This window comes from Carassius carassius, chromosome 26 (genome assembly GCF_963082965.1).
Source record: "Carassius carassius chromosome 26, fCarCar2.1, whole genome shotgun sequence".
Lineage (NCBI taxonomy): Eukaryota > Metazoa > Chordata > Actinopteri > Cypriniformes > Cyprinidae > Carassius > Carassius carassius.
Window position 1 is genome coordinate 13,214,549 of NC_081780.1, and position 17,936 is coordinate 13,232,484.

Genomic DNA, 17,936 nt, shown 5'->3' on the forward strand with positions numbered 1-17,936 from the left:
CTTAAATTTAATGTGCTGATCAGTGCTTTATTGTTAAATTGTAGTTCCAGAACCCACCACTAGAGAGGGTGCTTGACTTCAAATTGATTTGTATAAACTGGGTCCATACTCAGCCAATTGCAGCTGTGAAAGTTTTTTTCGTATTTTTTTTACATTTATTTATTGCCTTTACATTTTTACACCAAGTAAACATTTAACAAAGCAACTAGAGTGAACATATTAAGTAAAAACCCCAAGCACCAATCTTTTGCACATAAGCTACAGCAATGCTTCCCAAACCTGACCTGCATCTTTTATATTGTCTCGCTTAACATATATATATATATATATATATATCCCACATATTTTCATCTGTGTTGTATTCTTTAATAATTGCACTGTCCATGGAGCGGACCTGACTCACATTTCACTGCTGGTTATATATGCTCTATATAATTTTGTATGTGACGAATAAAAATCTTGAATCTTATCTAACACACCTGATTCCACTCATCAGCTCGTTAGTAGAGACTGCATTAACTAAATTGGGTGTGTCAGATTAGGGAGACATACAAAATGTGCAGTGCAGGGGGTCCTCCACCACTGAGCAACAGTATTTGCTCTCTTTTCATCCTTTCTATCTGGCCAGTACTTGTAGTCATGCACAACAGCAGGTGTCCAGTCACTAAATATCCTCAACTAACAACCAAGACAGCTTGTAAGAAAAAAATAACATTGCTGGCTTAGAGGTCTCATACTACATATACAATGACGCCAAAACCTTTAACAGCCATACACTGAAAGTTCACCCATTTTTGTCCTCTATTATGTAGCTGTTATTTGGTTAAAGCTTTGATCATCTTAAGTTAATTTTGCCGATAATATGCTAAAATTTTCTTGCAATTCAGCTGATTATTTTCATCCTTTTAAACCCTGTAGATTTCCAAAACTCTATTACATAAAGGATGGCAAGTTTTTAGCATTATTTATCTTTCCTTTAAAACCACTGACTGAAGCTAAATCTTGCATGTTTTACACAACTATAAAAATGGTTGCATAGGTCAACAATGCTCACAACCGAACAAAAATGAATAAGGAACGGGTAAAGGAAGGGCTGGCTGCTCACTGGCATTGATATAAACAAAAAATCTAAACTGCTCCTCTTCAAGTTTTTTTTCTAGGTAGGTTGCAATAATACATTAAAACAACTGCACAAAAACACAAAGTACACTTGTGGGAAATATTCAGCATCAGGTAGTTAACTATATCATACAGTGTATCTAACAGTGTACATGTTTCATTTGGTTTTATACAGATTCTCAACTTCCTTGGGGTAAAGAAGCTTAAAAATGACTGAGAGAAATTAACTTTATTGCAGTTTAGTTACCCAAGAGGCTCGAGGTTAAAACATCCTCTGTTTTCTGAACGTAAGGCTTCAGTGATGTATCTGCTTCCCTTTCTTTCCTCTGTGACCCTGTTTCATCCAGTGTTGAAGATCATTTGGACAACATTTGTGTCTCCTTTTAGCTAAGCAGCAGGACATATATTTGGCCATATAATTATGCTTTTTGTTTTTCCCCTCACCAGGGACTCTTCTGAGAACAGGTCTTCTGTGTAGCACAAAGCGGCAGTGCATAAGCTTGTCATCCGCAGAAATCTGCATTTGAATTGTCATTTACATTCTGATCCTTCTCTTCTAGACCATCCGTGGCCTGTTTCACGCCTTCCCTGCCTTCATGTAAGTGGGGATGGTGCCACGCTGTGTCAATCCCTCAAAGCGTTTGTAGGTGTAGTTAAGGAAAACCCAGTCCTTGGACTTGAAGTCTGGTTCTGTTACATTTGTCACTGAAATGAGAGGTGAGGAGGAGAGTCAATACAACAAATAGTGACATGAAATATACATAGTGCTTTATGGGTTGCATCTGTTCATATATGAGTGTATGTAAAAGAAGTGTTCTATCCATTGCACGTGGTCTGTATTGAGTCTAAAGGTCATAGACAACAGATAATGTGTCTCTTCTCAGGTAGACTTCATACATCAAAAGAACGGATTAAAGATGCTTGATCCCCGAGCATGGATACATTTTAGTCTATAAAATGTATTAGAAGTCATTCACTACATTTTACAGGACTAAGCATGTAATATATATTTAAATATATAACTTTATTTGTATTTTATTTTAATCATACTGTATATCCTAAACCATTTTCTAAAAACTGGAAAACTAAAAGAAACCACAACTTAAAAGGATAAAACAAACTTAATAACTGAACTTGGCCATGTGGGACACTGAATCACTCTAAAGGCCCAGTCACACAAAGGATGATAAATATAGTGTAATATATTTCTAATTTCTAGGAAAATATCAAAGTCCACACTACAATTTAAACAGAGGAATGATGAACGATAAAATCAGAATGTATACGACTTGAATGCAACTAAAAAAACAACAACACGGTATCGTCCAGTGGTTTAGATGCTAATATAGTTATTTTGTTATTTATTAATTGTTATTTTTATCATTATTGGTGTGAAAAGACAAGGAGATGTACAAATTCGATGCCAATCTGAAATCATTTCTACGTGAATGTTTTTGTTTATATACAGCAAATTTTAGTTGACTATAGGGCTGTCACTTTTAGTTTGAAAATCGATTGCACAATCGATCGGACCAACCAAAAAAAGTTTCCAAAATGAAAATAGGGAATCGATTTTAACCAAATATGTACACTATTAATTGTAAAATAATTAAACAATTAAAAAATATAGATGTAACAAAACTCACAACCAAGCAGAAAAAGAAAATAAAGAATTCCGAAAGTGCAGTATGCGTTGCGAAAGCTAGACAGAAAATACCAGCAATTTTACGCGCCTATAAGACCCAGTGACGTCGAAAGCGACCTCTTATGCTGCGTTCATATATTTTTGAATTGCCTAAATCATAAATGCAGCCGGGTTGAAGCCTGCAGTGATGTTTTTCTTTTGTTATGGCAGCCGTCCCCTCTGCAAATATATTTTTTCGAGAATGTTGCACTCCGGTTGCTGTTTGTTATTCTGCACGAAACTTCATGCCAATAAATGAGAAATATTGCTGACTTGTGCGTTTCCAGCGCTCTCTTTACGTTCGTCCGTTATTTGACGTTGAAAAAGGAAACGTCTTTGTTTTTAGACATGGAAAATCGATTTTACAATCGATTCGATGAACACTTATGTCTTAAAAATCGAAAATGATTTTTTCACAAAAGTGACAGCCCTAGTTGACTATGAAAAACCATTTACGGTACCTGGCTGTAGAATGTCTGACTCTGGAAAGTCATCGAAGTTGGACGTATCGTCGATGCTCTTGATGTCGATGGAAATAGCAGCAGGTCTCTCTCTGGGAGAAGGTAAACGGTTCAGTTTCAGTTATCAATCTGTGATTATGCTCATAAAAGGCTTGATTACATTAACGTTGCCAAAAGAAACATTTTATTTGTATGTTGCAGTTCTGATGATGCAATGAACACAGAAAAGTACCTGATATGCTCCCAGTCCACAGACTCAAAGAACTGGTGGGATTTAATTTCATCCACACTTCCTGAACCAATCCTTTTTTCTGCATCTGTGCAATACCTGAGAACACAGTCAAACGGTTTGGTCGGATCAAAATCTCAAGTAATGAAAAGCTAGTTTTTGAAAGCGGTGGCACTCTTAACTTGAAGGAAACAATCACTTTAACCTCAAAATCCCAGTGGTGTTTTGTTTACGAATTGGAAATCGTTACAGATGGAAATATTTCTGACCTAAGGATCAAGTCCTTTGCTCTCTCTGAAATGGGCACTTCGGGGGGGAAAATTAACGTTTCTCGCCAGTTCATGACCTTCCTGTAGGTTTCCTGTGGCGTTTCTGAACAGAAGGGTGGGTAGCCTGCAACAGGAAGAGAAAACAAACACCTGTTTTAGCACAGGAAAAGGCTACAGTAAAAGGCTTTTCAGAAAAAGAAAAGACTGGCCTGATATGACCCGTTTACTTAGTGTTTAGTATCTGAAAGTACGAACCTATCAGCATCTCATACATTATCACTCCAAGAGACCACCAGTCACACAGCTTGTTGTAGCCCGTCTGCATGAATACCTCAGGGGCGATATAGTCTGGCGTCCCGACAGTTGAATATGCCTGTATATGAAAGGAATGAAATCACTGATACTACCAGAACATTTCTGTGCTGTAACAAAGAAACACACTCCTACCAACTGTCTTCGGTTCTTCTTCCATGTTTCTGCTTTCCGTTTTGAATTCATGTTTTGAAATGCTAAAGTAGGTGGAAACAGAGCAAATACGGTTAATTATTATATTTATTATAGTGTATAATTATTACTATTTATACACTATTTCTACCTAATAAAATATTTAAAAACTTGAGAGTAACAAGAAAAATCTTTATTCATAATAAAAATAAATACACAAGGAATTATGAGATTGTTAATTTCCATAACTTTCCCAGGACTAAAATCTCACTTTAATACAAGATTTTCTCAAATCCAGGTTCTTCAAAAATGGAATTCAAATAAGAGCCATCTTGATTTTTTTTTTTGATATTTGTATTTTACAACAATTTGGATGTGTATTATTCCTCTGTGAAAGTTGTGTGCGTGTGTTACTCACAAAAGTCACTGGGTGGGTTGTGTGTGAGGTTCCTGTAAAATTCAGTCCGATGTGCCTTCTTCAAGCCTGTGCAGAGGCCAAAGTCAGACAGTTTGACATGGCCCTACAAAACAAAGACAGTATGTTATGTGTTCAGTTTCAGAGAGTACAATAGCCTTCCACAAACCTATTCATCTCTGTTGAACACGTTGATCATGTTATACTGTTTGTGTGCGAGTAAATAAGAGATAAAGGCGAATTCCCACCCGTGAGTCGAGCAGCAGGTTGTCAGGTTTGATGTCTCTGTGAATGAAGCCCAGCTGGTGAATGGAGTCAATGGCCAGGACAGTCTCTGCAATATAGAACTGTGTAGCTTCTTCCGACAGAGTGTCTTTCTTCATCAGCAGAGTCATCATATCTCCTGAACACACACACACACACACACACAAACGAGTTACGGCATCTGCTCTAAAAATAGGACTTTCCATAGTGCTGCTATGAGCAGACTGCCTTTTCCAGTTCTAGATCCCTAACTGATACATCAGTAAAGAACATGTGACTTTTTATACATCTGTCTTCACCTCCAGGCAGAAACTCCATGATGAGATACAGATTGCGTTTATCTTGAAAGCTGTAGAACATCTTCACTACCCAGGCGCCATCAGCCTCCACCAGGATATCTCTCTCGGCCCAGATATGAGCTACCTGCCCCAGGGAGGAATACAGGTGAGGAGAGATATTATCAGTGGATCAGTATGAAGGACAGGTGACTATCGGAGATGGCTGAATTAAAAAAAATCCATACCTGTTCTTTCTCTAGCATGTCTGATTTCCTGAGGATCTTCATGGCATAAATGTGACCAGTGTCCTTTTTCTGAACCAGGCGAACCTAAATGCAGCACAAAATGAGGATTTTTGGAGAACTGACTAAGATTTTCAATGAAATGTAAGTTCATTTTGCTTCACAGTGACATCAAAATCCTTCCAGTTCCTCCAAAAAAAAAGAAAAGTCGATGAGGATGGGTACAAACCTGTGTTTGTATTGCGGACTAAAACTAAAAATGTAAAAAAAAAAAAAATGTAAAAAAAAAAAAAGTTGTAAAAAGTTAATTGAAATAAAGCTGAAATAAAAGATAAATATTACATGGAAAACTTACATTTAGAAATGTTGCCTTGAAAACTAACTGAAATATGTTTAAGTACTAAAATGACACACACACACACACACACACACACACATATATATATATATATATATATATATATATATATATATATATATACATATATATATTTTTTTTTTTATAGCACATAAATAAAATATCACTGTTGCAAACACACAATGGCTTTTTCAGTTCTCAGAAAACTGTAAAACTAGACAATTTATTGGAAAAGGCAATACTACAATGAACTGCACATGCATTCAAGATGGTGAAAAGGTTCAGAGATGTATTATAAACATGCTTCTAGCTTACTGAATACTGACGAATCCCTATAAAATAGATCTTTGTTCATTATTAAAGTATTGTGTTGTTAATGTCAAACTCTATTGGAATCAACTGTGTGTCAAGTCTCCATGAGGAAGGGTCATAACAATCATTTAGGAGCTTTCATTTCATCTGGTAAAACGGTAGACGTCTACAAACACACCTCTCCAAATGCTCCTCTCCCGATCACTTTAAGGGACTCGAAGTCATCGAGACCAAGCTGGGTCCTCTTGAGCCGCAGAAACTCGGTCTCCTTACGAGCGTGCAGAGAGCGCCTCATGCTCTTCTACAACAGAAAATGCAAACTACTCAGGAAAATATTTTGAATCAAATGCAACAATACTCTTTTGGGCGTACATTAAGCATCACTGGCGTACTCAAACAGGCTTTGTCCTATTCAAACCACTACGCAGATAAGCAAAACAGGTTTTTTTGTTGACACATCTGTGATTATTAACTCAGGCCGTCATTAGTATAGAACTCTAAATAGCTCTAGGGTCAGTATATCTTCTCACCTCTTCATCAGGTAAACCTTCCTCATCCATCACCTTCTCCAGCTTCTTCTGCCTAAAACAGAGGGAACCGCTGCATCATGACCAGTCATAAAAAATCAGCTTTATTCTAGTCTAATAATACTCGACTGAAATGATACGTTGAGTGATGTAGTTAGGGAGAACAGGTGTGGTGGGTTACCTCATCTCCCGCTCCTCGTGCTGGGTGAGCAGTGTGCTGTAGAAGTGCTCCAGCGTGAGTTTGGCCACCGTGACTCTCTCACGTGTATGGTTGCTCATCGGGAGCGGCGCTGCCATGCCTCCCGTCATGGCCATGCTAGTCTGGAACAGGAAAATCATTTGCAAAGCAGAGCTTTCCGAATACAAATGAATGCAATGCCTTGCTACCGAACAAACCATATGTACAGTATACCTACATGTGTATATGAAAATGTAAAACATGTATTACCATAATAATTAATTGATTAATAAGTATTTATTGCAAATTCTATTATTTTTAGATAACATCAACATAATTATTAATAATAATCATCAACACAGTGTCATCAGTGACCAGCAACAGTAAAAATATAGCAAAATAATTCATCATAATTATACGATTTTTATTTTTTCAATTTAACTTACTAAAACAAGGTTGGTTATTATAGGTAGCTAAAACCATATAAATACTGTTAATAAATATTTTATTTTATTTCAACTAAATTCCAAGGCAACATTTTTTTCCACTTTCGATGAACCACAACAACCAAAATAACCCGAAATTAATAAGAATAAACTATACAGACATATAAAAAAAATAATAATAACACTGCCGTAAATGGCCAAATGGTTCATCACTGGTAGGAGTAAGAAAATGAAGAATAGAAAACCCGGAGTGGAGTTCGAAAGTGGTGATTTCAGAACGCTTTGAGTCGGTTAAGAATTCTAGTCTGTCGCTCCGTTCCATTCATACACGTCATTCCTGGCCGGTGTTTATTCTGTGCGTTGCTGCTGTATTCACGCAAAACTTGACGGTTTGGCTTTTTTTTAATATAATTTTCGTCGGCAGATAAGATTTATACCAACTAATTGACCAATTTTGACAGAAAAGTAAGTTACTCGAGATTCATTTCTGGTTTTTGAAAATGTTTTAAAGGCAATATCACAGAAGCAAGAGTGTTGTTGTTCTGAATATCAAATACTTGCAGTTTTATCATGCCATAAATCCGAAACGGAGCCGCGCAGTTTTCTGCAGTTTTCATCTGGTCATGTCCACGTCATGTTTCTTAATTAGCATTGTTAATGTCTGAGCATTGTTTGGTTGTAAAATGAAGCCTACCAGCTCTGGACTGAGAAAGCTCCTGCACCTGCTCATGCTCGTGCTGCGGTCACTGGTGTTCATAGACTTTATTAAAACAGGGGAAACTGTTTGACATGCAGTTTGACAGGTTTATAAAAACAGATGCATAACCTGGACAGCGACACGGTCATATTCACTGAAGACTGAAACCAGCCAGGCTTATCGGAAACGCACAACGTCGTGATGGATAGGTGATATATAACAAACCAATACTGCGATTGTTTGTTTAGCCGTCAGACATCTGATTCTGTATCGTATATGAGCGCGAGCCTGCATAAAAGTTGCTGAATTACAACAGCACCACTGTGATTTATTTCCACCATCATATTTCTAAATTCTCACCTCCCCGTCCTCCTCCAGATTAGACAGTTTGGCGGTCACCCGAGGATCAAAATAAGGATGAAGTGAAGCCAAGTGAATGTCCGTCAGTAGAGCAGGCGGACCAGAGAGTTTATTCTGATGTTTGTTGAGCACTGCCTCCCCGCACGCGCTCGCTCTCACAAATCAAGAGTCCCTGACCGTCCGTGACATCTCTACAAAATAAAAGTTGACAAGAAAGAACAATACTACAGTATATTAAATAAAAATAATATACATGGACAAATAACTCATGTATTAACTATATATTTTACCACCCATTTAGTGTATTTCTATTTATATATTTAAATTTTTTATACATTTTGTTAATATCTTTACCCTAGATGTAAATAATAATAATAATAATGGCATTATTATACTTTCATAAAAATATACACACAATATGAAGCGGCAAAAATTAATAATAGGAATAATAATTTAGCACCAATACAGTAATTGAAAATAAATGACCAACAAATCAAAATATTAGAATGATTTCTAAAGGATCATGTGACACTAAAGACTGGAGTAGTTACTGCTGAAAAGTCCAATTAAATTAAAAAATATATTAAAATAGGGGGAAAAAATTAATCATATTTCAAAAAGGCAATAATGTCATTATTATATGTAAAAAAATATATATATATCCTTTAGAAATCACAATTTATTACAAAATAATCAGCAAAAAAATGTTTTCAGCACTGATAATAATAAGAACCATTATTGATAATTGAGCACTAATAATAAATGATAATAATTGACCAACAAATCCAGCATATTAGAATGATTCATAAAGCAACAATGAAGACATTGCAAATTCAGAACAAATTACATTAAAATATATTTTAATAATTTTTTTTTAATACTGATAATGTCATATTACCTTTTTCTGTATTTTTGATTGAATAAATGCAGACAAAAACATTTATATGTTTTATATTATATATTCATATAACTACTATTAATATATCTAATATTTCAAATATATATTCCAGTGAGATTTAGTACCTCAAGAGTTAACATAAGAAAATACTTCACCAGAAAATACTTGGTTTCATTCTTTATTTCAGCATTGATCACTGATGTTCCCCTAAAAGCAAACTCAAAAGCATTTTAAAATTAAGTTTTAGGTGTACAGTAAGACACATGGGATTCCTGTAATGCAGTATTCACAGTGTCATTATCATCAGCATTTGAAAAAATAACATAATAATACCTGAGCGAAAACACAAAGGACAAGATATTTAATGTAAGAAAGTAAACATGACACATTTTTGTCATTTATTCTGACAGAGATTTATAGTCTCTTGTATTAATAATGCATAGTTATAATAATTATTTAAAAATAATTTTTGTGCAAGTCGCAGGACAGACAACTAAAATCAAATTCAAATTCAAAACATCTTAAAAATTCCCGTAATAACCTCGTTTTCATGTCATAATGGCCATTTTTTAGTTCATAGATCACCTCCGATGTAAAAAGCCATGCTGACTGTTCCTGTTTTTCACTCTCTCATTTACACACACACACACACCAATTTTTCACTGTGCACTTTTCTTCCGCTTTATATTAGAGATACAGTCACATACAGCTACCAGCCATAAATTCTCCTCGGTAATGTCTCAGTTCAGTCAAGCTCAATTGTTCATCCTTTCGATGCATCCTCACTGATGACACTAAAGATGTTTTAGTAAATGGTTCAGATACCACAGAGAAAAAAAAATCCACAAACTTTAAAATATAATGAGTTATGCTACATAAAATTAATGTTGAAGACTTTGCACTGTAGAAGAACAATGTGTTGTAGTCTAGTCAACTCATATTATTGCTATGAAAACATGCTGAGTTGAGTGTGTGCACTATAGGTGGCTCTCTTGGGAGTTTAACAGGTCCTCTTTCATCGACGGATGAGCGCAGAGACTGATAAACAGGCTAGAAACAGCAAGATGGACAAGCTGATTGCCTCGGCCCCACCACAGTCCTTAGCATTTTCCTAAAACAGACATAAATATGCACCAACGACTTTATTATTTTACATGGAGACAGATAGTAATCAAAAGGCATTGCTGCAATGCATGTCTGAAAGCCGTCTAGTATGCATGTGTTTACTTGAGGGTGGTAAGCGTGACAAGACTCAGGCCTTCTTCGTATCTTCTGAGATCTCATGCGGTCACATTTCACTGATGCATTGTGTGCTCAGTGGTTAAGAAAAATGAAGAAAAAGCAACAATATTTATAGCTCGATCCAGTTCACAAATAAACAATTTGAAATATAACATACTTTGTAATCCACTTTAAATTACATTTTGGGTTGCTTGTTTAAAAATCTATAGAAGGTGCACCCAGTAATTTCCGTGGAAGATTTCTAATGAAGTAAATGTATACTGGTTGCACCTTTAAGTGACTAAACGGATCTCATTCAAAGCTGTGATTCATCTCCTCAGTGTGTGGTCTGATTTAGCTGGGGTTTTAAGGATATATTTGACCTCTTTGGGCTCCATGGTGATGGGTGCGTACTGCCGAGAACAGTCACAGTCTGCCTGAATCACCACCAACAGCAAGTTACTATCAGGAATCTGATTAATTACAAACATCCTGCAGGCAATTAAAGAAAGACAGAAAGGAGAAAGATTAAGAACAGAACAAAATGTTATTTTGAACAAGGTTATTCTGAACAAAATGACAGTTTTTAAACATTTCAGTAATGCAGATACAGTTTAGGATAGAGTGTGGTGCCAAGTAGACGCTAGCGAAATGAAGTCACGATGACCCCAGGAGGTAACAATAGCAACATATACTGTAAGACTTGATCACTTTACACTAGAAACTGTACATCGATCAAACATAAATAGTCATTTTTATTATTTCATTATAGAATGTCTTTAAGATATTTGATGCTTGGTTAGCCGTGCAAATTAGTGCCAAAGGACAGACAAACTGTGCCTGAAAATTAGCCTACTTATAGATTCAAAATTATAGTTAAAAAAGTGAAAATATATAGACATTGTACAGAAGTTTAATAAATATTTGCTTGTACCATATACATTTTTTAATGTAATTTAAAGCGCTGAGGATTTAAGGGATGAGGTGCAAGAGGACCATAATACCATGAATAAAGCAATACGCTTAAAATAGTTATCTTCCTAAATATTATTGTCATATGCTCCACGTTGTTATACTGTAGCTTTATTTTTACAGTATATTATTTGTCTTCACCACTAGAGGGCGTCAAAAAGACAGGAAACTACTGTATTGCTTAAGGTTCTCATAATTACAACCTGACATTTTGCAAATCTGACTTGTCAAGAGCTTATATATATATATATATATTTAAGTGTGAGATATTATCCCTTCTATCCAAATCCATCTGTGGTCAAATGATCTATGTGTGTGCTTACTTTTGACATCTCCCACACTTGATCATGCTGTTGGTTTCTTTGATTGACGGCTCATAGACGAAGCTGGGATACTCGGTGTCACAGGGCTGCAGGATGTCCCCCTTTGACTTCTTACTAGCTACAAAACAAATCTACAGTCATCTTAAATTGTGTCCTTTTATTTTTAAGTGCCATAAGCCCCTATAATACTTCTATTATACACTTTCCACAACAGTGTGATTTCCATTATCTAGAATCTAGCACTAAAAATAATTATTTCTCTGCTCTCTTTTTCACACACAGCACTAGCAATATCACACACAGTGATTGGAGACAGCACTTACATGCATGGAAAAAGGTCTTGGCTGTGACACGTCAAGATGAAGAAGGGTTAGAGAATTAAAGATATGAGAGAGAAGGCGATGAAGAAGGAAGACACAGGAACACCCACATGAACAGGTGAGGGACACAAATTAATGATGAAATGATGGTAGCTTTTTGCTTTACACATACCCTCTGCAAAGGGATCTGAGTGCCACAGACTGTAGATGTTGAAGTCCAGTAAAAACCTGGCAGAGAGAAAATCGTATGATTTTACAAAGCTTGAACTGAGTCACTGATGCTTTGAAGCGCAGAGAATGTTTTAACAAACAGCCACACTTACAACAGGAAGTTTGACAGGAACCATCTCAGTGCTGCCAAAAGATTATAAAAGGGCTGAGGGAGGAAGAAAAGCAGAATGACGGAAAAAAGGAAGAAAAGAATGAAGCTGGCATCCTTTCATTTCAATTACACTGCGAATTCCCATTCAAGAACTTATGATTGAAACCATATATCTTGTCTTTTTTTCTTCACACCATCAAGAAATCACCATCTAGATCAGCTGTGACCTGTGACCTCCACCCATACACAGTGGATTGCAAGAACAGCAATGCAATGCTTTACAAGTAACTCTGATAGCATCTGATGCTTGTGTTCTGGTAGACATTATTCAAACAGACACGACAATGCTTACACTTAGCAGGGGTCGAGCGCCGCTGGCATAGTGAGGATTCACCTTACACATGGCCTGATAGTCATAGAGTAACACTCTGTGGGAAACACGCAGTGACAGCATTTATACCTTAATGCATTACGTCACATTTTGAAGTGGTTCGTTACACACAAAAAAAGTTCTCGTACCTTTTAAACATGCCCATTTTCAAGAGCTGAGACATCACCGACCCATCAATGTTCCCCAGAAACTTTCCAACCTACAGAGAATGCAGGGACACGTGGCTTTGAGACATTGTGTTTATTTATTATTTACTTCAACGGGAACAATGACATCACAGAATGAATGCGTCTGTATAAGTCATTTTTTCCATAGGCGTGCTGACTTTACTGTTCAGTAAAGAACTGAAATAAAATTTTAAACAGCATGTGTGCTCTGTAAGACTGCAGGTCCACATCAGAGTCAGCGTTTACTGCACCCAACGTGCTGAATTATTCAGATAACCCCTGTTATCCCTCCCCTCCTCTATATTTACCCTGATGATGCACTGTTCTCCCTCTCTGTCTCTCTCATAGGACCGCTACTAATGATGGAAAACACCTCATGCATTTTATCTATTCATTCATTCATTCATTTCCACAGTCCCCTTCTTATGCTGAGTCAACGTCAAATAGAGCTTTTTTTAATCTGTGTTATTCACAGCATAGAAGTCCTTATTTAGTTCCCATTTTATTTCAAGACTTCATTGACTTTTTTTTTTTTTTTTTTTGACCGTGACCTGTTTTCAGCTGAATCACTTAAACGGCACTCTAGATGTAATTTTACTGCGTGTCATTTCCCATCTTAACCTAAATCTCCAGGGCTTTGAATGACTGCAAGCAAACACTAAAGAGGATTTTTCTTTTAATTTTTAATAAATCAATAATTATTTCTAAACAAACTAAATTTAGATAAAAACAGAATATGTATACTTTATATAAGTTATTTAAGAATATATATATATATATATATATATATATATATATATATATGTGTGTGTGTGTGTGTGTGTGTGTGTGTGTGTGTGTGTGTGTGTATGTATAGACACACAAATATACACACATGCATACTTTTTACTTTTATATTTTTACATTACAGATGTTTGGGTTGTGAATGTCATTTCGAATTGACTTTAACCTGTCACTTTAAGTGCTCTTACATCAGACCTGTCCTTAGAGATGATGATGAAGCCATTACTGTCAATGACGTAGCAGTTAACATCCTGCACACAAACACAGAAAAGGAAGAGCATTTGTCAAACTGAATTAGTTTTATGGAGGACTGGCGATACATTTTTTTGTAGATATGTCTACAAATGCTCTAGATGCCCAGCACTTATGCACTATAAATACTACACTGTAAGACACTCACCGGATTATCGGCACAGCTTAGAGGACAAAGCCCGTCTACACCTGAACACTATGAAAGAGAGAGAGAAAGAGACAGACATTGAAGAAGACAGGTTAAAATAGTGCTGATGATGATGATAAGCATTTAAGTTTTATGGTATCGAGATTATTCTTGTATTTGTTATGAATACATACATCTGTGTCATCCGCCTGATATCCATCCAGATAATATGAGCAGCAGTGGAAAAAAAGGAAAAGCGTTAATTGATATGAAATCACAGGCTCAGGACTAATAGCTTTAAACTCAACTCCTGCTTCTAACATCTCTGTTGTGCCTTTAAGCTATCACATGGTCTGCGTAGGCTCCTGTGTGCTTTTACTCTAGCCATGTATCAGATGAGAATAGGGACAGGAGAAGCAGAAACTATTGCTCTCACAGGGACCTGTAAATATTTATTATAACTTGTCAAAAAACCTTATGTCATGTATCTTAATTTAAGCATTTGTGTGTCCTTCAGAGGGACCGCTGTTTCCCTGTAAAGATTATTGAAACATCCTAAAGATAAATTTATTTACTGGAATTTTTAAGCATTATGTCTTTTTTATATACAGTACTGTACTGCTCAAAAGTTTTGGGTCAGTATAAGATATAAATATATATTTTTGTTAATAAATGTTTATCAATTATGCATAAAAATTAATTTTAACAGTAAAATCCAACCGTGAAGACATTTACATTATTACAAAACAAAATCAGATAAATAAATGCTGTTCTTTTGAAATTTGTATTTATCACATAATTTTTCCACAAAAATATTAAACAGCTTTCAAACACTGAAATATTTCTGATCAACAAATCAGACTGATTTCTGAATGATCATGTGACACTGAAGACTAAGTGATGACTGCTGAAAATTCGGCTTTGCCATCACAGAATAAATTACACGTGTTAAAATTGAAACAGATATTTTAAAATATAATAACAATTAAAAAAATCTTTTTTTTTACTGTATTTTTGATAGCCTAGGAGAACATAACAGTAGGTCTGCACGATTATGACAAAAATCAGAGTTGTCGATTATTCCCTAAATTGTAATTGCAATCATTTATTACCACAATTTACATTGAATGATGTTTATACCATTGTTTGATGCATCTGCATGCCATATTTTTGAAAACACTCTAACTAATCGAATTGGTTTCTTCTTAAAATTATAAAAAAAGTAAAAATATGAATGATATTATAATGTTATACTAAAATAAAACAATGGAAAAACCCTTAAAATAGCATTTAGAAAGAACAAAAATATATCTTAAGCGTGCAGAATAACATAAGTAGACTTATTTAGTAAGTAGGCTAATTGCCGCTTTGAACAATTACATAATTGTGGCATCCGTAATCGTAATCGCGATTAGAAATTCAAATAATTGTGCAGCTCTACATAAAAGACTTCTTCCTATAAACATTAAAAAAAAAATTCTTTCTTTCATTCATTCTTTCTTTCATTGGCTATTTGTATTGTTTTTGGTTACATTTATGCTTAAAAATGCCAGTGGGGTAGATATTAATGCCAGTCTCTCTCTCTCTCACTTAATGAATGTTTCATATTATGTGTGTGCTGTGTTGATGATCCTTGCATATAATGGATTTGGATTTTAAAACTTCAAACATTAAAACTGTAAAAATAATCACTGTGGAGTTGTCATTGTCTTTGACTTCGCTGAATAAGGCATTAGTTAATATCGCTGCAGTCACAGGGGTAATGTGCCAGCAGAGGTGGAAGAGCGTTCAGGGAGGCCTGGAAAATCCCAGGAGTGCTAGAAAAATGAAGAGTGTCCTCCCTGAGGAGGTTGTAGAGAGTGATATCGCATCCGCTCCCCATTCTTTTCAAGTGCCGTCTGGACTCTCCCACCCCTCTCTCAACACTCAACATCTTCTGTTAGTATCACAAATGTCAAACAAAAGCCGGAGCCAAGAGTGTCACCACTAACATTATTGTGTTTGTCTTCACCTCCCATCACAGAATGCACAATGTTTAAACAGATCCGGCCTGTATCATACACGCTTATGTACATATCCTTGTGGAGATCCTGTTGACATTTGTTTTATAATATAATATTATATAATATAATACTTTTTCCAAGGTTAGCAAAACATGAACGCAGCCACAAAAATAAACATGCATATACGGACAGCAAGCAATAAATTGTAATTGCAGTAGATCATTTGATATATTTGTTTTAGTACCTGTGTGGCTATGGACCAAAACCTTTTTTCCAACATCTCAAGAGTCATCTGTACACCAATGGCTAGGCAGGAAAGAAACACAGACACAAACATTAGAAAAGATAGTGATTTACATATTTAACATATCAAATTAAATACACAAACACATATGTGAACAAGTGACCTTTTTTTTTTTTTTTTTTTTTTTTTTTGCTGAAGACCTGTTCCATTTGACTGGGATATTATCCCAGCATGCATCAGTACCCACCCACTCTATCAAAAGTAAACATATAAAATGTGCTGATATTTTATGTCTCAGTCCTAATAACCCTGATATCTCATTCCTCAACCCTATACCTCATACTTCAGTTTATTACCTAAAACCCAGTATCTCATATATCAAACCCGATACCTAATAACTCAGTCTGTACATCCGTGTCCCTTATAAACTGCTGCTTTTTACAGAACATGGTTTTGTTGTTTAAGGACTCTGTGTAATTAGTAGGACAGTTAGAATTTGCAATTAGCTGACGGGTCTGATTAAACTGCAGTAAATTGTTCGTTTGAGTAAAAATCTTTTAACTTCAATAATTCAGAGAGAGAGAGAGAGACCAGAGCAGGACCATGTATCACACTGAAGCTAATTAATAGAGTTGGATAATAAAGAGCCAGAGAGTGGAAGGAAGTGTTGGTAATAGCTGCTCGGGGCGGGGAAGATGGCTAGCAGAGGGGAGACAATCTCTTGAATGAATAGATTATAAAGCCCTAGACCCGGCAGACATACTGTAACAACACTGGAAGATTACAGTCACCATGTCTCCTCCAGCATCCTAAAGATTTGGACAACCCTGAAATGCAGATTACCCAAAAATAGTGATGAGCGAGCTCGCGGACGCATCCCAACACAGTTAGAAGTGTGAATGATGGAAGACATGTGACTGCAGCAGAGCAGATAATTGAGTAAATACCCAGTTTTCTGAGCTTCTGTCATTCTCTTTTCCACACAAACATCTCACACACAAAAACAAACACAATGATGTGATACAGCATGAACCAAATCCTCAGAGCGACAGCACGGCGAGCAGTCGATCCTACTTAAAAACAGATTTTACCATCTGATGGTTAAATACAAAACCTTAAATGAGGGAGCAATGCGATGTGAGAGAGAAATGTGTGAAATATATGTGGCACTTTCCATGAATAGGCTATTGCAAATCTCAATTATTTCCTCTCTTTTTGCAAATGATTCATAAACTTAAGGTCAATATATAAGCTGTTATATATTCAATTTGTTTAACATGAGGTTTTTATATAAGATTTTTATAGCCCTGCTACTAATATGTAAATCATGTTTATAATCATTCATGTAATTTTGTCCAACAAACAAAGCAATACAGAGTAAATCTCAATTATCAGATAAAACGTAATAAATGAGCCTGAATGAAGCTGCTACTTTTTATTTATTGATAAATGCGCATAATGAGCGCATGGACGTAAACGGTCTTTAGTTTTAACACTGGACGAGGGAACATAGGAACAGACTAGAACTAAATACATTGGCAAATGAGGATCATTAACAAAACACACCTGAACCTAATGATACACTCAGACGGAGACACAAACTAGGTCAAACAGAGCACATGGGGGAAGA

At 35.8% G+C, this 17,936-nt stretch overlaps 2 protein-coding genes across 5 annotated transcripts in view; both read right to left on the reverse strand.

The window, feature by feature from the left end:
* Window positions 1-919: 919 nt before the first annotated feature.
* On the reverse strand, window positions 920-8,386 carry stk38l (serine/threonine kinase 38 like). The gene is made up of 14 exons (XM_059511296.1): window positions 8,284-8,386; window positions 6,784-6,923; window positions 6,606-6,657; window positions 6,254-6,376; window positions 5,409-5,492; window positions 5,185-5,308; window positions 4,870-5,024; window positions 4,625-4,727; window positions 4,210-4,271; window positions 4,018-4,135; window positions 3,763-3,886; window positions 3,497-3,592; window positions 3,265-3,356; window positions 920-1,824 (listed from the first exon to the last, which is right to left on the reverse strand). Exons 2-14 carry the CDS (start codon window positions 6,915-6,917, stop codon window positions 1,697-1,699), a joined length of 1,395 nt encoding a protein of 464 aa, XP_059367279.1. The 5' UTR covers window positions 6,918-6,923; window positions 8,284-8,386; the 3' UTR covers window positions 920-1,696.
* A 957-nt stretch (window positions 8,387-9,343) lies between these two features.
* The window catches only part of cacna2d4a (calcium channel, voltage-dependent, alpha 2/delta subunit 4a), a 39,063-nt gene continuing 30,470 nt past the window's right edge, over window positions 9,344-17,936 (reverse strand). For 3 of the 4 annotated variants that reach the window (XM_059511295.1, XM_059511293.1, XM_059511291.1), the window contains 13 exons: window positions 16,307-16,368; window positions 14,254-14,268; window positions 14,081-14,128; window positions 13,869-13,931; window positions 12,859-12,929; window positions 12,692-12,767; window positions 12,341-12,393; window positions 12,190-12,245; window positions 12,017-12,041; window positions 11,698-11,811; window positions 10,778-10,894; window positions 10,409-10,490; window positions 9,344-10,292 (listed from right to left, as the gene is read on the reverse strand). In XM_059511295.1, the coding sequence (XP_059367278.1) occupies window positions 10,197-10,292; window positions 10,409-10,490; window positions 10,778-10,894; window positions 11,698-11,811; window positions 12,017-12,041; window positions 12,190-12,245; window positions 12,341-12,393; window positions 12,692-12,767; window positions 12,859-12,929; window positions 13,869-13,931; window positions 14,081-14,128; window positions 14,254-14,268; window positions 16,307-16,368 (878 nt within the window). In that variant the 3' untranslated portion in view covers window positions 9,344-10,196. Of the gene's footprint in view, window positions 10,293-10,408; window positions 10,491-10,777; window positions 10,895-11,697; window positions 11,816-12,016; window positions 12,042-12,189; window positions 12,246-12,340; window positions 12,394-12,691; window positions 12,768-12,858; window positions 12,930-13,868; window positions 13,932-14,080; window positions 14,129-14,253; window positions 14,269-16,306; window positions 16,369-17,936 lie in introns of all 4 variants that reach the window. The other variant, XM_059511292.1, reaches the window with a different exon arrangement.